At 38.2% G+C, this 25836-nt stretch overlaps 1 protein-coding gene and 1 long non-coding RNA gene across 6 annotated transcripts in view; one reads left to right on the forward strand and one right to left on the reverse strand.

Annotated features, from left to right (window-relative positions):
• Positions 1 to 25836, forward strand: part of LOC134761777 (uncharacterized) — a 412845-nt gene that overhangs the window by 43245 nt on the left and 343764 nt on the right. The window lies entirely within an intron of this gene.
• Positions 11716 to 22192, reverse strand: STEAP1 (STEAP family member 1). Of its 5 annotated transcripts, none has more exons than XM_002818265.6 (5): positions 21960 to 22192; positions 16639 to 16753; positions 15195 to 15707; positions 14422 to 14586; positions 11716 to 12066 (listed from the first exon to the last, which is right to left on the reverse strand). In XM_002818265.6, exons 2-5 carry the CDS (start codon positions 16720 to 16722, stop codon positions 11809 to 11811), a joined length of 1020 nt encoding a protein of 339 aa, XP_002818311.2. In that variant the 5' UTR covers positions 16723 to 16753; positions 21960 to 22192; the 3' UTR covers positions 11716 to 11808. The 5 variants fall into 5 exon arrangements, with proteins under 5 accessions (XP_002818311.2, XP_063582159.1, XP_009241316.2 ...); XM_063726089.1 differs by having other exon boundaries at positions 11716 to 14200; positions 21960 to 22156; XM_009243041.4 differs by lacking the exon at positions 21960 to 22192 and adding an exon at positions 21816 to 21913.

The raw sequence follows: 25836 nt of genomic DNA on the forward strand, positions 1-25836 counted from the left end.
ACATCTAGCATGGGTAATTGAAACCCTGAAAAAGGAGAGAGAAAAATGGGACATCAGCAATATTTGAAAAGATAATGGCTGAGAATTTTCCAAATCTGATAATGGTATTAAACGCCAGGTTCAAGAATGCCTACAGGCCCTAACTAAGATAACTAATAGGAAAACCAAAGTTAACCTCACTATAGCAAAAGTACTGAAAATTAACGCCAAAAAAAAATTATAAAGTAGCCACAGGGATCTCATGAAGCAACGGTTAGAATGAGATTTTTTGTCTTTCATCAGAAACAGTGAAACTTTCTACAAAGTTCTGAAAGAAAATAACTGCCCTCCTAGATTTGTAAACATCTAAAAATGTATTCTTTAATAATGAATATAAAATAAAGATATTTTAAGAACAAAAACTTGTGAAAAAATTTTTTTTCCAGCAGGCATGCATTACACACTAAAAGGAACACTAAATAATTTTTTTTAACCAAAAGGGTAACTGTGTATAAATCTCAATAAATATAAAACCATAATTATAATTTCTATTGAGTTTAAATATGTATAGAATTAAAACACACGACAACAATAGCATATATATCAAAAGGGGGTTAACTGAAGTTAAAGGGTAGAAGTTCCTGACACTGAACAAGAAGAGGTAAAAGTGCCAATTAATGTTAGACTGCTATGTCAATGATGATATTAAAATCTCTAGAGTAATTTCTAAAAATAGTAAGATGAAGTATGCTTGCTTGAGAAGGGAAAACTGCAATAATAAATAATCTCAATCAATCTGAAATGAGGTCATATAAGAGAGAAAGAAAAAAAACATAGAACTAATGAGGAAATGGGAAGCAAATAGTAAGGTGGTATAATTAAGTCCAAATATATCAATTATGACATTAAATATGTAGGACTATAGGTTGCAATTAAAAGCAAAAATTGCCTGACTGAATTTTTTTTAAAAAAACTAAACTATATATGGTTCTCAAAAGACATCTAAAAACATAGGAAAATAGAAAGGTTGTAAATAATAGGATGAGAAAACATATGTCATGCAAATACTAACCAAAAGAAAGCTGAATAGGTAAATTAATATCAAAGTGGCAAGTATCTATAGTAATTTTGTTTTAAAGGTTAGCAGAGAAATGGGTAGAAACTACAGGGGGACGTTGGTCCAAATTTTTATTTATTTATTTATTTAATCTAATGCTTGAGTATTAATGGGAATAATCCAGCAGAAAGGGGTAAATTGATGACACAAGAGAGATGAGTGCAATTTAAGACCAAAACTTTTTGAGTTGGACATAGACTGGGAGAGGGATAATTTTTCTGTTGTAATACGCAGAAGATATGGGTACCAGATGCATGTACATCGATCAAGAGATTTTGTTGGTGAGAAGATGAACTCATTCTCTTCTGATTGCATCTATTTCCTAAGGAAAATTTACCAATTGGGTATAAGTGGAGAGACTATTGTTGATTTTAGTGGAAGGAAGATGTGTAATAGCAGTTTTGATAGGAGAGAAAACAGAGTTCTTATAGAAATATATGAAGATAAGCCAGTACTGAAAGTTCACTTAGCGTCGTGATCACAAATTTAAAGTGAGGCTAGTCAGTGTGGTAGTTGTATGCTATTTTCCAGTCACATTCATCTTCTTCAGTAAGGGTGTATGTTGCGGGAAGTCAGGGACCCCAAACGGAGGGACCGGATGGCACATTTATATAAAAAGAAAGGAAGAGCTGTTGTGGGAAGTCAAGGACCCTGAACGGAGGGACCGGCTGGAGCCACGGCAGAGGAACATAAATTGTGAAGATTTCATGGACATTTATCAGTTCCCAAATAATACTCTTGTAATTTCTTATGCCTGTCTTTTTTTTTTTTTTTTGAGACAGAGTCTTGCTCTGTTGCCCAGGCTGGGGTGCAGTGGCATGATCTCTGCTCACTGCAAGCTCCTCCTCCTGGGTTCATGCCATACTCCTGCCTCAGCCTCCCAAATAGCTGGGACTACAGGTGCCTGGCACCACGCCCGGCTAATTTTTTGTATTTTTAGTAGAGATGCGGTTTCACTGTGTAAGCCAGGATGGTCTTGATCTCCTGACCTTGTGATCCACATGCCTCGGCCTCCCAAAGTTCTGGGATTACAGGCATGAGCCACCACGCTCAGTCTGCCTGTCTTTACTTTAATCTCTTAATCATGTTATCTTTGTAAGCTTAAAATGTACATCACCTCAGGACCACTATTGTACAAATTGATTGTAAAACATGTGTGTTTGCACAATATGAAATCAGTGCACCTTGAAAAAGAACAGAATAACAGCGATTTTAGGGCACAAGGGAAGACAACCATAAGGTCTGACTGCCTGCGGGGTCGGGCAGAATAGAGCCATGTTTTTCTTCTTGCAGAGAGCCTATAAATGGACATGCAAGTAGGAGAGATATCACTGAATTCTTGTCCCAGCAAGGAATATTAATAATTAATACCCTGGGGAAGGAATGCATTCCTGGGGGGGGTCTATAAATGGCCACTCTGGGAGTGTCTGTCTTATGCAGTTGAGATAAGGACTGAAATACACCCTGGTCTCCTGCAGTACCCTCAGGCTTATTAGGGTGGGGAGGAAACCCCACCCTGGTGAATTAGAGGTGATACCAGTTCTCTGCTCTCAAACCCTGTTTTCTGTTGTTTAAGATGTTTATCAAGACAATACATGCACATAGACCCTCATCAGTAATCCTAATTTTGCCCTTTGCCTTGTGATCTTTGTTTTGTCCTTGCCCTGTTTCCTCAGAAGCATGTGGTCTTTGCTCTGCCTTTTGCCCTTTGAAGCATGAGTTCTTTATGACCTATTCCCTGTTCGTACACCCCCTCCGCTTTTGAAATTCCTAATAAAAACTTGCTGGTTTTGTGGCTCAGGTGGGCATCACGGTCCTACTGATATGTGATGTCACCCTGGAGGCCCAGCTATGAAATTCCTGTCTTTGTGCTCTCTCTCTTTATTTCTCAGCCGGCTGACACTTAGTGAAAATAGAAAGAACCTACGTTGAAATATTGGGAGTGGGTTCCCCCGATAGGTGTAGAGTAGGTAAAGAGTTTAATCTGTGCTCCCTTCCCTCACAGGTGAAGTAAGATACCAGCATAGTTTGCCTTCATCAGTGCTACACTTCCCAGATCAAAGGAGACCATCACACTCCCTCTGTCCTCTCTATTATGTATGGGTAGTGAGGTGGTGAGTCTTTGTAGTGCTAGTTTTGCTGGAAGCACCTCTCAACAAGCTCTCTTGGACTTCACAGTTGGATGTTTTCTGAAATTAGAATGAATCTTATTTAGCACCTTGGTTTCTTAGCTGTTGATCTAGTTGCCAAATCAGGGAAAAATGAGAAAGAACCCACTTTGAACTTCAAAGCATTGCTATACCCATCTATAGAGACAGAACAAGCAAATGAATTTAATTTCTGTCTTGTAGGATCCCTGCTCCAGGGCTTATGAAGCTAAGTCATTCTTCACTTTATCAGCATCCCCTTCTATGTTGTCAATATCTCCTCCTTTACTTGAGCAAGTTTGAGTATAATTCTCTGCCTTTCAAATAAGCAATCTCTGACAGAAAGAGATGGCTAGTCAAAATTACTGTATTTAATTCAACATGGCTTGATGATATACATTTGCCAATTAGTAATTGAGAAAGTTGGAGTAACTTAAACACTCTGGGGCTCAATTTCCTCATCTGTGTAAATAAGGAGGGATTTTCAAATTGTGTACGGTGGAGCCCAAATTGTTACAAGGGCTTGTGGGCAGAATGGAAGAAGTAACAAAAGGGCACGGCTCCTGATCTTGCTAATCCACTTCAACTCTGACCTCTGTTATATGCTGGGCTTTTGTTAGAGATTTGCTCAACAAGTTTCTTTTTATTAAAAAAAAATGAAAATAAAACCCATTTTCCAGCTCTTACACTGTTTAACTCCACTGTGTTCAAACCCATGAATAGTTTTGTTATAGTACAACTTTAAGTTACAAGACAAGGGTAGGTTTGAAATTATTTCCCAGGGTCATGTGCTTAGGCGTGTGTCAATCATTATGGCATGCTCATCAGCAGCCCTAAGCATAACATCCTAGCTCTCCAACACTGAGATCTTGTCCAGTCAGTTATTCTCTGGTCCAGTGGAGGCGCAGGAGGGGATTTTGATCCTAAGAAAACCAACAAGTTCCTTACCATTACAATTTTGGCACCTATGTTTTGTTCCCCTCTTCTTCCTGTTTAATGTTGTTCAGCAATAGGAAAATTTTTCTGAGGGAGGCCTCATTTCAGTGGGGTCATGCTTCTGGGCAAGGGATTAGAGTGTTCAGGTGACCTCATCAGTTTCTTCCAGTGCAAATAATTTTATAGCTGCAGGAACTGGCAGCTTTTTCTTGGCACAGTTAAAATGGGTACCCATTAATAATTCTCAGAATATAACATACTCAATATCAATAAATATGAGGACCCCTGATCAGCTGAAGAAGCAAAACTAGCTGAGAATAAGAAGGTACTGAACTTTAGCTTCAGGTCATGTGTAATGGTCACAAGTCAGTGATTCATTAATTTATTAAAGCACAGGATTATTTTCCATAAATCAAAGATCAAATAATATATTACTTCTTCAAAGGGCCTCTTGAAAACACCTGGAAAAATTGGCATGAAGAAAGAGGACTTGTAATTAACCGAGTAAAACTTAACATTAAATCCAAACTGGAAAAATTTTAACCCTTGTACTTTGAAAACAGGTTTTAGAAAAAAGGAGCTAATACTACATGTTGTTCATTTTCTTGGAAGAAAATTCTACAGTTAGTGTTACTAATGAAAATCACATAATTTTGTTATTAATTTGTATGTTGAATTTTACAGATTCCACACTTTTTTTTTCTTTTCTAAAATTTTTTAAGGGAAAAGAAAACAATAAATATGGTGGGATGTAATCACATATAATGCAGAACTGCATCACATGGCTACTTAGGACCTGACAAAGAAACTCCCAGCAGCTACATCAGTAACGTTTCCTAATTTCAAAGTTATGCACACCGGACCCTGAGCAGCCCTGGAAGCCTGTAAGTTCCATTCTTTAAAAGTTTTGCAATTTCATTTTGAGGACACCCAAATAGAAAAGTATATTCTGGATTGTTTCTATACCTTTTAACTGCATAGTGATTGTATGTATAATCTTATTGACTTTCAGTGCTGAAGACTTTTTCTCCCATCAAAAGTTGGAGTAAAATTGTTCTGATACTTCATATTCACTAAACTAGAATTTCTCCATTTTTTCTAACATCAGTCCCTTGCTATCCATTTATATTAAATCTCAAACCCAGACATTTGGAGGGAATTAATCAACTGAAATTAATTTGGAATGGAAATTAGCATGAGCAGCAACATTCTCAGGATGCTTTTCTTTTTTTGGGGGGTGGGGGATGAACTCTCACTCTGTTGCCCAGTTTGGAGTGCAGTAGTGGCATGATCTCAGCTCACTGCAGCCTCCGCCTCCTGAGTAGCTGGGATTACAAGCGCGTTTCACCACTCCCAGCTACTTTTTGTATTTTTTAGTAAAAACAGGGTTTCACCATGTTGGTCAGGCTGGTCTCGAAATCCTGACCTCAAGTGATTCACCTACTTTGGCCTCCCAAAGTGCTGGGATTACAGGCGTGAGTGCCCAGCCTCAGGATGCTCTTTTGAACGTTAATTCCAAGAATGTTAGATAAAGTGATATAGGCTACATTTTGCTTATGAGTTTTTATGTTATTGTATCTGAAAATGTGGTAGAAATTTCACTGTTCACAAATAAAAAACAGACATTATTTATATGATTTATATTAATGGATGACAAACTTTTAAATGAAATAGGTCTCTGAGGTATTTGTTAAGAGAAACAGATTTATAAGTGTTGGTAAATTTTTTAAGCGTCATTTATTGTTTCCTCTGAAGTGGGTTTAATGTGTGCACTTAAGTAACATTTTCATGATATTAACTGCGTCCAGTTTTAAATTTTAAAATTTGTATATGTACAAGAAGGATTGACTTTTTGCATCATATATTCACTTCATTTCTAATATTATAATACCTTATTTTTGGAACAAATAAACAGGAGTGATGGGAGGAATAGTATATGAGACCTTACTGACTGGTTCTTGGGAGTGACTGTTAACATGGATTGCAATACTCTTCTTTTTACATTTTTATTTATTTATTTTTTTGAGATAACGTCTCGATCTGACACCCAGGCTGGAGTTCAGTGGCGCTACCTTGGCTCACTGCAACCTCTGCCTCCCATGTTTAAGCAATTCTCCTGCCTCAGCCTCCTATGTAGCTGGGATTACAGGTGCCTGCCACCATGTCCAGCTAATTTTTGTATTTTTAGTAGAGAAGGGGTTTCACCGTGTTGGCCAGGCTAGTCTTGAATTCCCGACCTGAAATGATCCGCCCACTTCGGCCTTCCAAAGCATTGGGATTACAGGTGTGAGCCAGCCCACCTGACCGCAATCCACTTTTAAATGGATTTGTGGAAAAAGCACCGATTGTAATTAAACTAAGTGGCATTTAGGTCACACATCTCATTCATCTGATCAGTGATCTGACAACCAACCTGACAGGGGAGAGTCAAATCTTTTAGGGTTTCAGGAATCAGTGGGAGAGGCATGCTATGAAAGGGCATGTGAAGGAAGGCTGTGATTTTGTGTCTTAGGTGTGCACTTGTACTACGTCAGGGGAGAGGTGTATGCTGAGTGTGTGAGTGACAGCAGCATCTTTGTGCAGAGCTGGAACTGCAACTATAAACACGGCTTCCACTCAGCCACTGTCTGTGAGATCCCCGGTGACTGCAGCCTCAACCAGCTCTTCGCTCAGCTCCTGGCCCAGTCAGTTCACCACGACTTTGAAGTTGTGTATGAGCTGACAAAGATGTGAACTACACGGATGAGTTTTGTTAAGGTAAGGAGTGCTTGCTATCACATTATAAAATGTTCAGTGAAAACCAAACCAAAACAAAAAAGCACTGATGTGGCAGTTCTGCAGTCAATTCAGATGGACAAAACCAATTTTTTTTGAATTCCATTGTTTTTAGGAGGAGTTCCTCTTTGAGTACGAACTGTCTTGTTTAGCAATTATATGAAAATTCTTACACATTACTTTTTTTTTTTGAGACAGCGTCTCGCTCTGTCACCAGGCTGGAGTGCAGTGGTGTGATCTCGGCTTACTGCAACCTTCACCTCCTGGGTTCAAGCGACTCTCCTGCCTCAGCCTCTCGAGTAGCTGGGACTACAGGCGCCCACCACCATGCCCAGCTAATTTTTGTAATTTTAGTAGAGATAGGGTTTCACCATGTTGACCAGGATGGTCTCGATCTCTTTTTTTTATTTTACTTAATCTTTTATTAGTTTTCTTTGATTCTGGATATATATATATGTATATTAATAATATACATATATATATTATACTTTAAGTTCTGGGGTACACGTGCAGAAGGTGCAGGTTTATTACATAGGTATACATGTGCCGTGGTGGTTTGCTGCACCCATCAACCCATCATCTACATTAGGTATTTCTCGTAATGCTATCCCTCCCCCAGCCCCCCAACCCCCGACAGGCCCTGGTGTGTGATGTTCCCCTCCCTGTGTCCATGTATTCTCATTGTTCAACTCCCACTTATGAGTGAGAAAATGAGGTGTTTGGTTTTCTGTTCTTGTGTTAATTTGCTGAGAATGATGGTTTCCACCTTCATCCATGTCCCTGCAAAGGACATGAACTCATCCATTTTTATGGCTGCATAGTACTCCATGGTGTATATGTGCCACATTTTCTTTATCCAGTCTATCATTGATGGGCATTTGGGTTGGTTCCAAGTCTTTGCTATTGTGAACAGTGCCACAATAAACATACATGTGTGTGTGTCTTTATAGTAGAATGATTTATAATCCTTTGGGTATATACCCAGTAATGGGATTGCTAGGTCAAATGATATTTCTAGTTCTAGATCCTTGAGGAATCGCCACACTGTCTTCTGCAATAATTGAACTAATTTACACTCCCACCAACAGTGTAAAAGTGTTCCTATTTCTCCACATCCTCTCCAGCATCTGTTGTTTCCTGACTTTTTAAGGATCACCATTGTAACTGGCCTGAGATGGTATCTCATTGTGGTTTTGATTTGCATGTTGGTAATGACCAGTGATGATGAGCTTTTTTTTGTATGTTTGTTGGCTGCATAAATGTCTTCTGTTGAGAAGTGTCTGTTCATATCCTTTGCCCACTTTTTGATGGGGTTGTTTTTTTTTCTTGTAAATTTGTTTAAGTTCTTTGTAGATTCTCGATATTAGCCCTTTGTCAGATGGATAGATTGTAAAAATTTTCTCCCATTCTGTAGGTTGCCTGTTCACTCTGATGATAGTTTCTTTTGCTTTGCAGAAGCTCTTTAGTTTAATTAGATCCCAATTGTCTATTTTGGCCTTTGATGCCATTGCTTTTGGTGTTTTAGTCATGAAGTCCTTGCCCATGCCTATGTCCTGAATGGTATTGCCTAGATTTTCTTCTAGGGTTTTTATGGTTTTAGGTCTTATGTTTAAGTCTTTAATCCATCTTGAGTTAATTTTTGTATAAGGCGTAAGGAAGGGATCCAGTTTCAGCTTTCTGCATATGGCTAGTCAGTTTTCCAAACACCATTTATTAAACAGGGATTCCTTTCCTCATTCTTGTTTTTGTCAGGTTTGTCAAAGATCAGATGGTTGTAGATGCATGGCATTATTTCTGAGGGCTCTGTTCTGTTCCATTGATCAGAATCAGATATTTCTTTTTTGTTGCCATAAAACATTAAATGTAACTCATTAAAATAGTAAATATATCACTTTAACTTTTTTTTAAAACCAAAGATAATAAGATCTCTATTGAGCAAATTGTTAAAGAAAATAAACCCCAGGTGGACTCATTTTGATCAGGAAGGAGAGCTCTGCTTGGAGAAGGAAGGCACTGGGCTCACAGTCAGCTGTTTTCTAGGCGCTGTTCCTTCTACTCTAGAGGACCCTGTGCGTATTATAGCATAGTGACACTCATATCTATGTTCATATCTATAATTATCCAGATATAAGTGTGTTGACCATATCAAAAGTTTTATTTAAAAATCACCCTTTCAAAGGAGCAGGAAAAATACCTTTTCCTTTCTGCTTCCCAAAGTATATGTCTTTCATAATTATATTTGTGTACCCCGAAACTAAAAAAACACACTGCATTCCTTAACAACTGAGATGATTGTAAACAGCAATACAATGTACAGAGCACACACTCTGTTTTTGTTTTGTTTAAAATATCTGCTCCTTCTGTGGAATTTTTCTATCCTGTTTAATGGTATCATTCTTAAGTTATTCAAGCTAAATGAATCCTAGAAGCTCTACCCTACATGCCTTCCTCCCCCCTTGTTCGTCATATACTATTGTTCATGAATGACGAGAACTTCTATTTTCCTATCATATTTCATTAGTTCTCTTCTTTTATCTTCTTCTCTGCAATGACCTTCATTTGGGAATTTATTGTCTCTGCCCTGGGATATTGCAGTTGTCTCCTTAAATATTTTTGTTGTTTTCTAACTTGTCTTCACCCTTTGCCCCTCACCGTCAAATTAATCTCCTGGATAGTCTACAGACAGATCTTTCTAGAATGCAAATCTGATCATGTTTAGTGCCTAAAATAATAATGTTTGCGAGCTCCCGAATAATGTTTAGCTCCTATTTAAAGTTTTTAGTGGCTTCCCTACTCCCTAAAGGGCAAAACCCAAACTTAGTTTCATGTCATACAATGACCTTGACTTATCTATTCTTTGTCTATATGTAATCTGGTATTTCTTTCACATATTCTGTTGCAGCCACTCTAAGCTAGGTCTTCCAACACATCACATTACACCCTGCCCTCCCATTCTGAGGAACTTTTACATTACACAATACCCAGCTCAAATAGTTTATTTTATTCTGACTCAACCTTATACTTTCCTGACTTTGCTCTTGTAAACGGAACCGGTCATTTCTTCCTAAGTGATACCAGTACATTTAGAATCCATTGGTGTACTAAAATTTGTCTTCCCCATGACTGTGAGTAGAGACTAGATCATTTCTATCTTGATATATCCTCTGTTTAGCACTGACCTGGCATATGGAATATGCTCTATAGATGTTGGTGAAGTGAGTAAAAGAAAATTCAAGCTTATACCAGAACATTATAATTGTTCTTTTAAAGACACCTTTTATTGTTTTATTTGGCTCATAACAATATTACCCAACCCTTGTAGAAACTTCAGAAAAGCTACAAAGAGTGAATGGTTTAGTTCTTACCAATCTATGAGTAAAAATGGAATCTAGATGTTTTGTGCCTTGCTTTTAAGGCCCTTGTTGATTCCCTTTCTCTTTTAACTAGGAATCCTCAAAAAGGTATATTCTATGTTTCAGAATAGGCCTGTTGTTGCTTGTTACCATGGCTAACAAGACAGGGCTCCCATAATCAAGCCAGAACTCGGCTATTGTCCCTGAAAGCTTCACTGAGGTGCCACTTCACCTGCAAACAGTTCCAAGCTGCAGCCTCTATAATGTCTTGGTATTAGGAAGGTTGAAACTTGATTTCTCCTTCTTAGTACTGGAGATGCTGACACTTTGCCATGCAGGTGAGACTATGGTACTTGACTGCTGCATCTCAGAGCTGGTTACAGAATGACATGTGTCATGCTTAGTTAAGTGGTCCCGTAGTATGTTGTTCCCTTGATGAATCTGGTTTGCAATTCTAGAGTCCTAGATTTCTTTTATGCTGAGTTTTTTCTCAAGGGCACTCTTGTCTGCCCTGGCTCCAGTTCAGAATTGCTGCTCTCAACTCCTTTCTTCACTGCCTGCAAATATGTCTCTGTATGTCTGAACTCCAATAATGCAGAGTTCAAATTTGTGCCCAAGGAGGTTCCTTATCCCCCATGTAATAATGAATAACCATCCTTTGCAATAGAACAAAAAATAGAAAAACTGGACTCCACTTACTGAATAGCCTAATCGATTTTCCTAATTTGCACCATTAGCTCTATTGTCTTTAATAATAAATGGCTCACCACTATGAAAGATAAAGCTTATGATTACTTTTGCTAATTATGAAAAACCTCTGAAGCAAACAGTTGAGTTAGCAAGTCCTGACAGCTAATATACAGTTTGTTCTTTCAGGAAATGTTTTATGTTATACTTTTACCAATGCATTAAAGTAAGTTAAACTGAACTATACACAACTCAGGTGGAAATTATTGAATTTACTTTTTTCTCCTGGATAGCCTGAGTTTAATTTTGCCTGGCTATGTATCTGATATTACTGTGCTGCTTTACTTGTATAGAGATAGTCTGAGTGTTTTTGGAGATAGGTGTTCCATGAGTAAAACCTGGGTACAGACAAATGAAAGTTCTTTAACAATCGTAAATAAATGCTTATTACGCTTTTGTTGTAGATTCAGATAAAATTATCTTTTCATAGCTAATGATACCTGTATAATGGGTAGCAACAACTGGTATTTCAAAGCCCTTGATTATTTATAATGCTACATAATCTGACAAATCAGATGTGATTTTTTTGTCACGCTTACTTTTATCATAGAGAAAGTGCTAGAGATTCGTATTAAAAAGTTTTTTTTTGCTTTGAATAAAATCTGCAAGGAAATACAAATATTTCAAACTCATCACACATATACAAAGAGAAACATCAAGATCCTTGAATAATCATTTTATTAACAAATACAAACTTGAAATGTTGGTGATAAAATATATCAATATTGAACAAAAATGTGTGTAAACAGTAATTCTACAACTGGGAAGATATCTCAGTTTTGTTAATTTTGGTGACGTCTTCCCAACCATGTCTAATCTTCAGTATCTTCTTCCTCAAGCATGGCAGGAATAGTATGCTTTTAAATATCAGGACAACAATTGGAAGGAAAACAGCTATCATAAAAGTTGGAGGTGTATACCATACAAATTGTTTTATATCTATCCACTTATTCCAGGCAAAAATCAATGCGTGTATTGTGCCCAGTAGAAGGGAAACAATTCCTAGCTTGCTCTGCAAAAGAAAAACAAAATTGGTGAAGATTGGTTCAATAAGAGTTTATCCCATCCTATCTCATCTGGATATACTCTGTTGCTTGGAAATCCTTTATCTATGATTGTTTTCCTATCACATTTCTCAACAATGTCCATTCACATCTTTCTACTCTTTTTGCCTGTCCTCCTCACCTTACTTTTGGGTAATTTCTTATCTCCAAGCTATCTAAGTGAACAAAATTCACAGCCTTTCTTTGAAGGCAGGTGATCAAAAACTTTGTCTACTCTTTCTCCACCATTTTGTTCATCCCCTTATCATATTTATTTTTTGTGCTTTGTCTCTTGTGTGTTTGTCTTAATTCTGCTTATCACAAGATACCTAAAATAAGGGACTGAGTCTTACTTATAACAGGATCCCTGCAGAATCAACACAATGATTTGCACATTTTAATGCTCAATTAAATATAGGTAGATTGACTGAAGATTATAGCAAAAATCAATTTGACTTCAGTGATCTTTATCAATTGTGAAGGCAACTAATGTGATTCACTCTGATTTTGATAAATGAATAATGAAGTGAATGAACTTGGCCTATGTTTTTAAAAAATCAAATATTCTGATAACATGGAAATAATATGAACAATTTTTTCAATGTCTGCACAAAATAGAGAGATCCAGAGATGTGATGAAACATTTCAGCCTGCATTGGGATGCTTTGTCACTACACAAATAAAGTTGCTTAAAAATAGTTGTTCACCTATGTAATCTTAACAGTGTTCTGACAACACCTCTTTTATATGACTTCTGACCTCTATTCACTTTACTGGAAATGGTCATTAGCCTGCCAGAACAAATCTAACTCACAATTATTCAGGCGCATTCTTAAGTCCCAGTGAATACAATCAAATAGCTAAGTTTGCGTTTTCAGATATGAATCTCCAAGGTAACTTGTAGTGTAACCAGTTCTCAGATTTTAAATGAAACATTTCTAGGTTACTAGTTGAAAAATACATGTCATTGGTTGAAAATTAATTTTACCAAATGTGTATTGTATACCTATTATGGGCTAGGTATTGTGCATATAGTAGAATAGGCTCAGTTGTCAAGATGCAGTCCTAAATTCCTAATGAAGTCTAAAAAGCAGTGTTCATCATATGTGTAACAGGCAGAGCAATGTGTGAAGAAAGCTATTTAATGAGGACCAAAGAACTCCAATGGCTATCAGGCTGAACCTACAAAATTAGGAAATTCTGTGAGAATGTGGTACCAACTCTAAGCCACACTGGACTAATTCAAATGGAGGCATACTTTCCAGCCTAATCAGATGCCTAATAAAGTGTTGGAGTATACGTGTGGACATGTAGAAGGGATAGTTGGGAATGTCTGACCTTGTGGAAATTTCCAAAGATGTCTACCCATAAAAGGTAATTGGCAGTGTTTATGACTGAATTAAATTTAGTCCTTTGAATCTTGTCAGACAAGGATCCCAGAGTGATTCTGGCACATCACTCTTCTTATGGATAATCTACCACCAGAAGATAAACCTCAGTAAATCTGAGATAGTTTTAAAATTACAAGAGTATTTAGAAACTTCAAATAAGTAAGTATGTAAAATGTAAGCTGGAAAAAGCAGCCTTTGAAATGAGACACTAGAATATCTTTGGTAGATAAAAACTCTATTATTTCAAGGAGTGAGTTTTTGTTTCTGGAAAGTGCTAAGTTGTGTAACATAAAAGGCATTACTAAATTCAGGTGACAGGTAAAAGAATATTTTTATTTTTTAAGAACTAATAAACCATGCATATTGGACTCCTAAAATATCACATTAGATGGGTAGCAAATTGTCTAACAAGTTTCAAATATTAGAAAGAGCAGGCTGAGCGTGGTGGCTCACGATTGTCATCCCAGCACTTTGGGAGGCCGAGGTGGGCGGATCATTTGAGGTCAGGAGATCGAGACCAGCCTGGCCAACATGGGGAAACCCTGTGTCTACTAAAAATACAAAAATTAGCTGGACATGGTGATGGGTGCCTGTAATCCCAGCTACTCAGGAGGCTGAGGCAGGAGAATCGCCTGAACCCAGGAGGCGCAGGTTGCAGTGAGCCGAGATCGTGCCACCGTACTCCAGCATGGGCAACAGAGCGAGACTACATCTCAAAAAAAAAAAAAAAAAGAATATTTTAATGCCTTTTATTTATGTCTAGGAAACACCTGTCCTAATTAGAAGCAATACAGAAAACAACAGGAGAGCACATTACTAATTGGAACAAGTACAAAAACATTTGTTATTTTTTATGGGGTAAAGTCAACATATTCTATATCATAAACACAAAAAGAAGATTTACCTCTTAGGGTTATTTTATATATTATTTACCTGAATATAGTGAAATTCTCTCCATGTCAAAGAGTCACTCACAGATGGAATAGATGTCACAGCCAACAGAGCCAGTATTGCAAGTCCCACAATTCCCAGAGACACATAAATCTCCATTCTCCAAACATCATGCTCAATCCAGGCATCTTCTTTATTTTGTTGGACCTACCAGAAGGTAAATAAAGAAAGAAGAAATGCAAACAACAGTTATTTCCTGAATGTGAATCTCCTTCTACACTCTTCCCTGTGTCTACTATGAAGCCCTGATAACAGGTCTCCACAAATTTATGACTTTTTCTTTCTTTCTTTTTTTTTTTTTTTTGCATTCCTCTAAGACAAATGACATAGGAGCTATCACTTTTTTTCTTGAATGCAACATTTCCATAATCTATTAATTTTCTAATAATTATTTGATGGTTTACTTGGATAGAACTGTAATGTGCATGCATATGTGGTAAACAAGGAGAAGAACAACAATATTAAAAAGTAATCTTGTGAGGGTGGTAGAAGTTTGAAATATGGCCTTGTCCATGAACAAAATGTTTCTTATGTTGCTAAAGTTGTACCTTATTTTCAGCTTAAAAAACATTTCTCAATATAAAACCGACTGACAACCAAGCCCTAGTGTAATTATAATAAAAATTTTAAAATAGATGACTTTTTCAACACAGAGTTTCAACAGGGTTGGGGTATTGATATTACAATGAGAAATGATTAATTTGTTAGGTGACTTAGACTTTTTATTAGTAACAGTGTCAACATTGTCATCTTACCTGTTGATATGCCCAGTTTAGCAACTTGTATCTGTAGGATCGCCTCATTGGGTAAGACAGACTATAAATTGCATGCAGTACAGCAAAAAAGAAACTGAGAAGCCCAAACTGCTTTCTTGTTAACATCCACTTATCTAACCAATGTGGAAACTTCTTATACTTGGTTCCATTATGAAGCTGGACAATTGCTGCTATCACACCTGGCAGGTAAACCAATGCCAAGAGAGTGATGGAAACCATTGGCAAGACTTTGTTGATGACCAGGATTGGAATTTTATAAAAATATTGTTGATGGGAAGTTGCTAAAGGGTGAATTACTTCCCTCAGAAGAGTGTAAAGAAAAGTCAGAGATGCTATAATAGCAGCTATTTTAATTGGCAAGTGCCACTGTGGAAAGAGTTCCCGTGTTTGCTGAAGTTCTGAAGGACAGTCAAATTCATCAGCATGGGCTGTCTGGTGCAAATGCAAAAGCACAGGTCTTTTTAGCATGCTGGTCTCTCCCGTGTCCTTATGCTACAAAGGAAAGAAAATTAACATCTTAAAATTGAACAAAACAATGGGATATCTCTTGAACTAATTACTTATTGCTCAATCATTGTGCTTCTCATTGAATAAGGGCATTCAGAATCTTGCTTTTGAGTACTGGTTAGTTGAAGATAGCATAGTCTATGTGGCACTGAAAGACTTTTGTCTTTAGGACAAAAGAAATACATGCTTCAGACAGGTAAGACAGTTAACTTGAAAAATGAAATTATTTCATTTTATGCACATTGTTACTCATAAAGTATATGCTTGTAATTTATTAATTACTTTTCCCTATTAAAATTATTAAGATTAAATAAATAATTTCTGCTAAAACTTCCATTGAGATAATTTGGAAGTTTGGAACCAAAATTTCTGCCACTTTTTCAGTCAAAAAATGTAGTAAGAAACACTTAATCCTGTGTTTGACCAAAAGTGGAACAAGTGATTCTTATCCAAAAGTAGATTTATTTGGTTATACAGTGAATCATCAATTTACTAGATGATCTCTTGGTAAGCTGCCATTGTGTCTATGACAAAAATGCTTGCTTACAAAATTACTGTTATATGGGCATTGATGATTTTTTTTTTTTAACTTAGAACTATAGACTGTTAGAAAGAATTGGAAGGGCCTTGGGGATGATCTGGTCCAAGGCTTTCATGGTATAAACAAACTAAGACCCCAGATTTTCAGTAACTTATTCAAGGTTATTCAGCTAAGTCCCTGACAATCAGTGAAGGTACTATTTCTCTCACATATGCTACTCTGTCCTTCACAGTATCAGTGACAGTAATCCAAGTCCAGACATCAGCAGACTAGGGTGAAAAATCACTTTCATAACACTAGGAGATACAGAATGGCATCTGAATTATGTTTAAAGATGTAAATTATTATTTATTATTGTTATTATTAATATTTTACCAAATAATCATCTTCTTCTAAATTTCTCCTAGGCTTCATTTTCCAAAGTTCTTCTTGGTTTGTGATATCTTTTCTGCTTTCCATTAATTCTATAAAATAGTATGGCTTCAGCCACCTGTAAAAATAAAAATAATTATTTTCATGTCTATTCTACTTATGATGTGAATGTTTGATGTAACAATATAAAAAATTGACTTGCTTAAAGACTAGAATGGAGATAAAGTACAATAAAAATTGAAATAGTGACTGATTTATACATTTAACTTCATATTATAATCTGTAAGTTTCAAACCAATGCCCTCTTATCAACAGTAACTGCTCTTCTTTATCCACTTATTTGTTCAGTGAATAACCCAGGTGCCTGTATGGATTACAAAGGGTCAGAAGTTGCCTTTTACTTTAGGAAGATTTAATTTCAGCTTTCCATCTGGAGGAAAGCCAAATCCTTTCAATGGCAAATATAATTAGGAATGCATTATATTGAGAGTAATAATGTCATCAGTGGAGGCTGGAGGTAGCTGATATAAGATTTATGTTTAACAGAATTTTGGGGTTGACACTGGAGTCTGAAACAGTATTTTCAGAGTACCATTTTTCTTTTGGAGTAAGAGGTTGGTCCTTGTTTGGAAGATGTGAATTGCTAGTATGTTTCCAATGGGAATGGTGAGTTGTGCCGAATTAATGATGTGCCCAGTCTTCTGGTCAACCCTGTGGAAAACAACTTTTCAAATTTCTCACTTGATAAAAGAATCTTTTCCTTAGCAAACTCACAGATCCTCATCCAGGATTGGTGTAACATTTTTTAGGGAAAGAAAACATATGTCACAGTACTATTCATTGTTTTTATTAGTTCTGAATTTATTTCCAGAGGAACACATCTTCAATTTACACTTTATGAAATTCAATGAGAAAAACAGATTATACAACAATTTGATTGACAGAAAATATCCCAAGTGTTTCTGAATTTTAGACCACGTAGTACTTTTTTAGGTGGAAAGCTGTTTCCAGGAATAGTTTAAAATACAGTGATGTGTCACATAACATTTTGGTCAATGACTGACTGCATATGTAACAGTGGTCCCATAAGATTATAATGGAGCAAAAAAATTCCTATTGCCTAGTATTTACAATACTATACTTTTTATTATTATTGTGAAGTGTACTCCGTCTACTTACAAAAAAAGAGCTAACTGTAAACAGCCCTAGGCAGGTCCTTCAGGAGGTCTTCCAGAAGAAGGCATTGTTATCATAGAAGATGGCAGCTCCATGCCTGTTACTGCCCTTGAAGACCTTCCAGTGGGACAAGATATAGAGGTGGAAGACAGTGATACTGATGATCCTGACCCTAGGTAGGCCCAGGCTAATGTGTGTGTTTGTGTCTTAGTTTCAACAAAAAAGTCTAAAAAGAAAAAAAAATTAGAAATAGAAAAGAAGCTTAAGGAGTAAGTAAATAAACAAAGAAAATATTTTGTATGGCTGTACAATGTGACTATGTTTTAAGCTAAGTGTTATTACAAAAGAGTAAAAATAATAAGTTAATAAAGTAAAAAAGTTACAGTAAGCTAATTTATTATTAAAGAAAAAAATTTTTCAATAAATGTAGGGTAGCCTTAGTGTACAGTGTTTATAAAGTCTATAGTAGTGTACAGTAATGTCCCAGGCCTTTACAGTCACTCACTACTCACTGACTCACCCAGAGCAACTTTCAGTTCTGCAAGTTCCATTCATAGTAAGCGTCCTGTACAAATATACAATTTTTTATCTTTTATACAATATATGTATGTTTACTATACCTTTTCTATGTTTAGATACACAAGTACTTACTATTGAGTTTCAACTGCCCACAGTATTCAGCACAGTAACATACTATACAGATGAGTAGCCTAGGAGCAATAGACTATACCATCTAGCCTAAGTATGTAGGAGGCTGCACCATCTAAGTTTATGTAAGTACATTCTATGATGTTTCCTCAACAATGAAATCCCGCTTTACAATGAATTTCTCAGAATGTATCCTGTCATGAAGAGACATGACTGTTCTTAAAACATTCTCCAAGTTTTAAAGGTTTAACCATAACAAAGAATAACGAGTTGCTTTTACATATGCCAACATTTACTTTGTTGAGGTACTCTTGGAATATTTTCCAGATATTATCTATTTCAAAATTACGGAACATTCATGATGAAGATATTTGTTGTTTTAGTTTGCCCACATTCTTTTCTGATTTAAACATTTCCTCCATTTGGAGAAATGCCCTTCCTCCCTCCAATGTGATTTTGGGAGGTTGCGCAAAATAGTAACGCTCATTCCCTGGTCACAGAAGTGGGTATATGACTCAGGCCTGGGCAATCAGTTTCCTGTTCTCCCATTGATTGGCTTAGCGATGGCACAGAACCCTACTTAAACCATGGTCATTCTCTGATATTTATATATGGAAGTGGAAGAGAGAGATGAGATATATTTAACATTTTGTTAAGATAGGACAGTATAAGCCTGCCATGCTTTTTTCTCCATGCTCTAAGAAGGAAGATGTTTTCATTAGAAAAGAAGAAAGCCAACATGGAAGCAGAACAAGAAGCAGATAAAGACACAGAAGAGTCCTGGTGGCATATTTCAGTATTTAGAGTCCCTGAGACTAGATCCTGAATTTTTCAGTTAGACAGTCAGCACATTTCCTTTTTTTTTTGGTTTAAGTCAGTGTGATTCGGGTGTTCACCACTGGCATGTAAAAGAATTCTGAGTAAAGCATATGCCAATCATCAAGTATTTATGAACCCAACTCTGTGACCAACATTAAAGAGGAAAAATAGAAATGACACTCATGCCTGCTCTGGAGGAAATGACACTCTGTCTCCTTAAGAAGCATTATTCCAAGTCATTTGGTGACTTAACCAACTGTATTAGGCTGTTCTCGCACTGCTATAAAGAAATACCTGAGACTGGGTAATTATTATAAAGAAAGGAGATTTAATTGGCTCATGGTTCCACAGGCTGTAAAGGAAGCATGGCAACATCTGCTTCTGGGGAGGCCTCAGAGGGCTTATAGTCATGGCGGAAGGTGAAGTGGGAGCAGGCGTCTTACATTATCGCAGTGGTCCCCAACCTTTTTGGCGCCAGGGACTGGTTTCGTGGAAGACAATTTTTCCAAGTAGGGGAAGGGGGATAGGGTTTCGAGGTGAAACTGTTCCACCTCAGATCATCAGGCAATAGTTAGATTCTCATAAGGAGCACACAACCTAGATCCCTTGCATGTGCAGTTTGCAATAGGGTTCGTGCACTTATGAGAATCTAATGCCACCATTCATCTGACAGGAGGTGGAGCTCAGGCAGTAATGCTCGCTGGCCTGCCGCTCCCCCACTGCTGTGCAGCCCAGTTCCTAACAGGCCACTGACTGATACCAGTCTGCGGCCAGGGGGTTGGGGACCCCTGCACTAACGTGACAACAGCACCAAGGGGGGATGGTGTTAAACCATGAGAAACTGCTCCCATGGTCCAATCACCTCCCACCAGACCCCAGCTCCCGCACTGGGGGTTACATTTCAACATGAGATCCGAGGGGGAGACACAGCTCCAAACCATATCACCAACATAATAGTTTGTGGGGTGGGGGAGGGAGGTGCTAGGAATGGAAGTGTCACCTACTATAATCAAATGTAAGAAATAATTCACTATGTTTAGAAGATCTTTTAACTTTGAGAGTTGCAGGATGGTAAGGATGCTAACAAATCCACCTACATTTATTCAATATGAATTCATTAACTATATTGTGAACAACAGTGTAAGGCAGGAGGAATGCAAAGTTAAATGAGATAAAGCCTCTGCTCCGAAAAACCTTGAGGTCTAGGAGAGAAGGCAGGCATTTCAACTGCATGGTAGAGCGATGTATCCTAGAGGAGGATAAAGTTTTATAGGCAGATAGTGGCATGGGAAGGGGAGTAGAGGAAAAGGCTCAGCGCTGTCTTCTAGACCCAGTCCTGGGGTAGCTAGCAGGTTGGCAGTGTTTGCTGACTGATGGCCACTACAAACGGAGTCTGGGTGGAAAACCAGGGTGGCCCTGGAGAGTTACCCAGCCATTTGTCTGCATGGTAAGGAGACCACACTCAAGAGCAAAGCCAAGGAAAAGCCCATGACAGTGAGGAAGCTTGTTGACTGTGTGGCCCACAGTCAACTCTATGCCCATAAGCCAGGAAAATAAACTATGAGTCAAATAAATTTGTTGGTTTCCATCAGACATTAACCAAAATGTAATTTCAGTTCTACAGTAAAATCTTTTCATAAAAAGAAAAATAACAGAAAACAACCTAGTGTTAAAATGTTAGGAACTCCAGAATTCGACCCAAAGTTCTCTTTCACCCCCTTTTAAAAAAGTGAAGCATATTTCTAATGCGACTGCTGTTTTGCTGTACCAGGATGGCTGCCCTGGTGTTCCTAAATGTTGGCACAGCCCAACTGACTCATATTTATGTCCCACAGTTGAGAATATGAAGAAACCCAATGCCCGGAATACACTGTGGGTTGCATTGCATTTCCAACCTTTTATACTTTCAAGTGCACACTTGTTTTACATTTAACTAAGTGAAGTCGAGTTTTTTGGTTTTTTTTCACTGTGCTGTTTTTCTTTTTAAGCATTGCTTTCCCTCCGTGCTTAACATTCATGTTAAATGAATAACCTTTTATTACACGTCAGGATGTGGAGGGAAATGTAGTTTACAAAAGTAACAAAGTAAGAAATTTGGAAGTGTACAAAAAATTTATGTCTACAAACTCCTTCCAGTGGATTTGACCAGAATTACATATTTAAAGCCTTGATTGACTATTTTGGAGGGAACCTGAACCCCACCCAGATCCTGAAAGAGTAGGGCCAGTGTTCTAAGGACTAAAAATGAAAACCTCTGTTACCAGGAAACCCGAAGACGAGAAGTAGCACGATTTTAAGTACTGTGCACCAGTCATTCGTCAATGCACAGCAAACTCTGGCGACTTTGCCACGTTAAAAAACTTGCCATCAAAATGCAACCTGAGCACAAACAATCTATCACAACCTTAAGCCCCTAGCGAAAAGGCTTCATGTGAGTCCCTGGCTCCCCCCAATCCCCGGCCCGGCCACAACCCAGCTGGGCTGGAAGGCAGCGCGCCCCAGAGCCGTGCATAAGGGTAGAATTGAGCAGCGCTCGCCCAGGAGGGCCGCCGTCCAGGTCACGAGAAGGCGTGCGACCCACTACACCCTTCCCAAGACTGGGAGCCGGCGCCCAGCCTTGCAGGGACACGCGGGCGGACTCGAGGAGCAAGCAGCCAGTGAGAACGATTCAAGGGACTCACCCACTCCTCGCCGTAGCTTGACCGTGAGTCTCGGCTGCCGCTGCTACCCGGAGGTGCCGGCCCCACGCGGCGCCTGAGCCTCCAGAGCGCGGAGCCTCCACGCCTGCTGCAGGCCCCGCCTCCTTGTCGGTTGCGCGTCCAGCGCCACCTGTTGGCGCCCTGCGTCCGCAGGGTTCGGGACCGTCCTCAGAGGCTAAGACTCTCCCTGTCGCACTCCGGCCTCTCCCAGTTTCCTCTCAAATGCCCTCTGCCCTGCCCTTGAGGTCCGTTCCGCGCCTTCCAACCCCTCGCCTTTTGTTTAATGTCCACTAAGGAACGTTTGTGCATTTCTCTAGAGCAGTGGTTCTCAAACTTTAGCGTGTATAAGATTACCCCGGGGCTTATTAAAACACCGATTGTTGGGCTGTCCACCCACAGTTTCCGGTTCAGTATGTCTGGGATGGGGTCTGAGTTTCTCATTTCTAACAAGTTCCCATGAGATATGGAAGCATTCCCAGATCACACTTTGAGATAGACCGTTTAGAGATTACAAACCCTCCCACACGTTAGCTTATTTATTTTTATTTTATTTTATTTTATTTATTTTGAGACGGAGTCGCGCTCTGTCGCCCAGGCTGGAGTACAGTGGCGCGATCTTGGCTTACTGCAACCTCCAACCCCGGGTTCAAGCAATTCTCCTGCCTCAGCCCCCCGAGTAGCTGGGATTACAGGCGCCTACCACTGTGCCCGGCTAATTTTTGTATTTTTAGTAGAGACGAGGTTTCACCATCTTGGCCAGGCTGGTCCTGAACTCCTGACCTCGTGATCCACCCGCCTCGGCCTCCCAAAGTGCTGAGATTACAGGTGTGAGCCACCGCGCCCAGCCAGCGTATTTAAAACCTAACAGCCCGTCCTGAAGTGGCTGTGACTGACAGTTTGAGGAATCCGAAGCTGAATTTCTGAGAGTGACTTGCTCCCTGAATTGTTCAAACTGTGTACCTTTAATCGCACAAACCCTGCTCCCCAGCCGAAAAAAAAAAAACTTAAACCCCATGTTTACTCCGTCCCTCCCTTCCTTGCCTCAGCTTTTAAGTGCAGCTTCCCATATCCTAGCTCAATGAAGTATTCCAAACCTAAAGTAAACTGTTAATATTCCAAAGTTTTAGAAAAAGACAACTTGAGCAGGGGATTTACTTCTCTCCGTTGGAACCAGCCTCAAGATAGTGTCTGAGACATGAATTGCAAAATTCTGGGGATTTGGTATACAACATTCTCAGGACTAAGCTGAGTAGAAAACGCAAAGGAAAATAAACGCTCAACCACATTTTCCATGATTGTTTTTTATTCACTGCTAGGGCACCGAAGACTGTTCATGTTTTAATGTAAGTATTTTCGGCCGGGCGCGGTGGTTCACGCTTGTAATCCCAGCACTTTGGGAGGCCGAGGCGGGTGGATCACGAGGTCAGGGGATCAAGACCATCCTAACACGGTGAAACCCCGTCTCTACTAAAAATACAAAAAATTAGCCGGGCGTCGTGGCTGGCGCCTGTAGTCCCAGCTACTTGGGAGGCTGAGGCAGGACAATGGCGTGAACCCGGGAGGCGGAGCTTGCAGTGAGCCAAGATCGCGCCACTGCACTCCAGCCTGGGCAACAGAGGGAGACTCCGTCTCAAAAAAAAAACAAAAAAAACAAAGAGTATTTTCTGTAGTCACTGACTTTCCATGGATTATTTTAAAGCCCTTTGAAGATTAAATTACCGTGGACTGACACCTTGTGGTGGAAATATAATGTTACACCTGTTGTTTCTAGTGAAACTAGAAAGTAATTTAAAAGTTTCAGAAAAAAAATCTGTGTAATCTTTGTATGTGTAGCACAGACTACAAAGAATTAAGACTTTTTAACTGTATCTAAGCATTGTTGAGTTTTAAAAGTGATCAAGGGTCTTAAATGGTCAGACAAAACGATATGCTTTTATTGTTTAACATTTGGTAGAACAAAGGTCATTCTCTTTTTCACAATCTATTTTCCATATGAAAAGGGCAAAGAGTTATTATTGTGTTAACATAATAATATATGTTGATATGAATATGGCTATGTAGCAAGCTGCACTTAAAACTGCTTTTCCTTTTCTAATTAAAACATTTAAAATCAAACCCCAAATATTTTTGTTTTATAATTAGACTTTAGCAATTTTATTTCTGCACTTCTTATAAAAGTTTTTTTTTGCCCAATATTTTAGTGTGGAGAATAAATAGAGTATGTTCCAAAGTAAAATGATTAAAAGTATGAGATTATTTATCAATTAGTTTGTAGATGTTATAAAAGCAACACAATATTCGATTAAGAAAAACATGTTACTAAAAAGCTTTTATTGAGTTGCCAGGAATTAGTATCATAGATGAACTGTCTGCTACAAATAACCTGTAATTTGAGGTATGAGATAAAGAAAAAAAATTTTTGTGGTGGGGGGTGGGTAATACAATGCCAGAGCATCTCAGAATGGTGAGTCAGCCACTTTAGCACATACTTTTAAAAACAAGTGTGGCTTGTGGAAAGCCACATTATGCTATTGCAAATGTTGAAAGGCAAGTTGCTAGTTTTGCTGTGACTCTAAACAGCTAGAGGATTTAAAATGGGAGCTCAACCATGAGTTACAAATAAATTTGGATCTTTCAGAATACTCTGTAATGAACTTAAACTACAGTGAGAGTGCATATTAACATAATGGACCTCAGTGTTATTTGAGGTCAAATACTAAACTGGTGACTTCATAATAACATGCTGTGGAGAAAATATAATTTAGAATCCATGAGTATTTTTGCCTGACAAATAAGCAACCTGATCTTAGAACCTGATGAGACGACCATTTTAAAAGTAAATGAAATACTATGGTGTGAGAGATAAAATAAAAAATATCATACTATTAAAGATAATCACAATGAGAAATAGACAGTAAATTTTAAGTGAATGACAAGAATTATATTAAGTTTTTTCGTTTGGAAATCAAACTAACTCCTGAGGGGACAGCAATTTAAGTAATGATCAACACTATTTCCAAGTCTGCCTCTTACAAAAGAAGAATGGTCAGACTTTTATTTTAAACGACGGCAAAAATTACCTAAGTTCAAGAAGAAACATTTTGTCAAAATGAATGTTTTAAGACAGACATGATAAAGCTTCACTGGCCAAAATTTCTGATTCTATTAACCTCATATGATACATTCTCTTTACTAGTTCAAGATCTACTGTAATCTTCAAAGTATATGGTCAGTTTGTCCCTAGTGTCTGTGTTTAAAAGTGGTTGGGGGTAGAGGGGAGGTCTGTTCTTGGGACTGGAGGTTTTAACTATTCTTCTGAATTCTTTCTCCCAAACTCAAAGTCCCTTATTGCTCTTTCACCAAGACAGGCAACAGTAAACATCTTTTCAGGTAGGTTATAAGAGTAGGTGCTTCATTTCCAAGCTCACAGATCTCTGCCTGAGTACTGCTCAGTGATGTTCAAAATGCTGTGATATATTCTATTGGCTTTAAATATGTTGTGATCTATGAAAAGACTAAAGTTCCTGGCAATGGTACCATATTAAGCCTTATCAGTTATTTACATCCTACTATAAAGAATATTTCAGCTTTTTCTGAAAGTACGTTCTGGCATGGAGAAAGAAATATCAGGATATCGAACACTTATAATAGAAGTTTATGAAGGGGTTATACCTTAAAATATAAAAAAGAAGTGTTAAGACCACAAGGACAAATTTTACCACCTTCATAATATTACTTATTCTAGGCAACTTCTCCCTGCCCCACATGTCCATATCAAACATTCCGTGATAGTGAAATAAACTATCTTTAAACCTCTCTATCTTGGTTCTCTTTGTTATAGTAGCTTAGCTTAGCTCAT

This window comes from Pongo abelii, chromosome 6, assembly GCF_028885655.2.
Source record: "Pongo abelii isolate AG06213 chromosome 6, NHGRI_mPonAbe1-v2.0_pri, whole genome shotgun sequence".
Classification (NCBI taxonomy): domain Eukaryota; kingdom Metazoa; phylum Chordata; class Mammalia; order Primates; family Hominidae; genus Pongo; species Pongo abelii.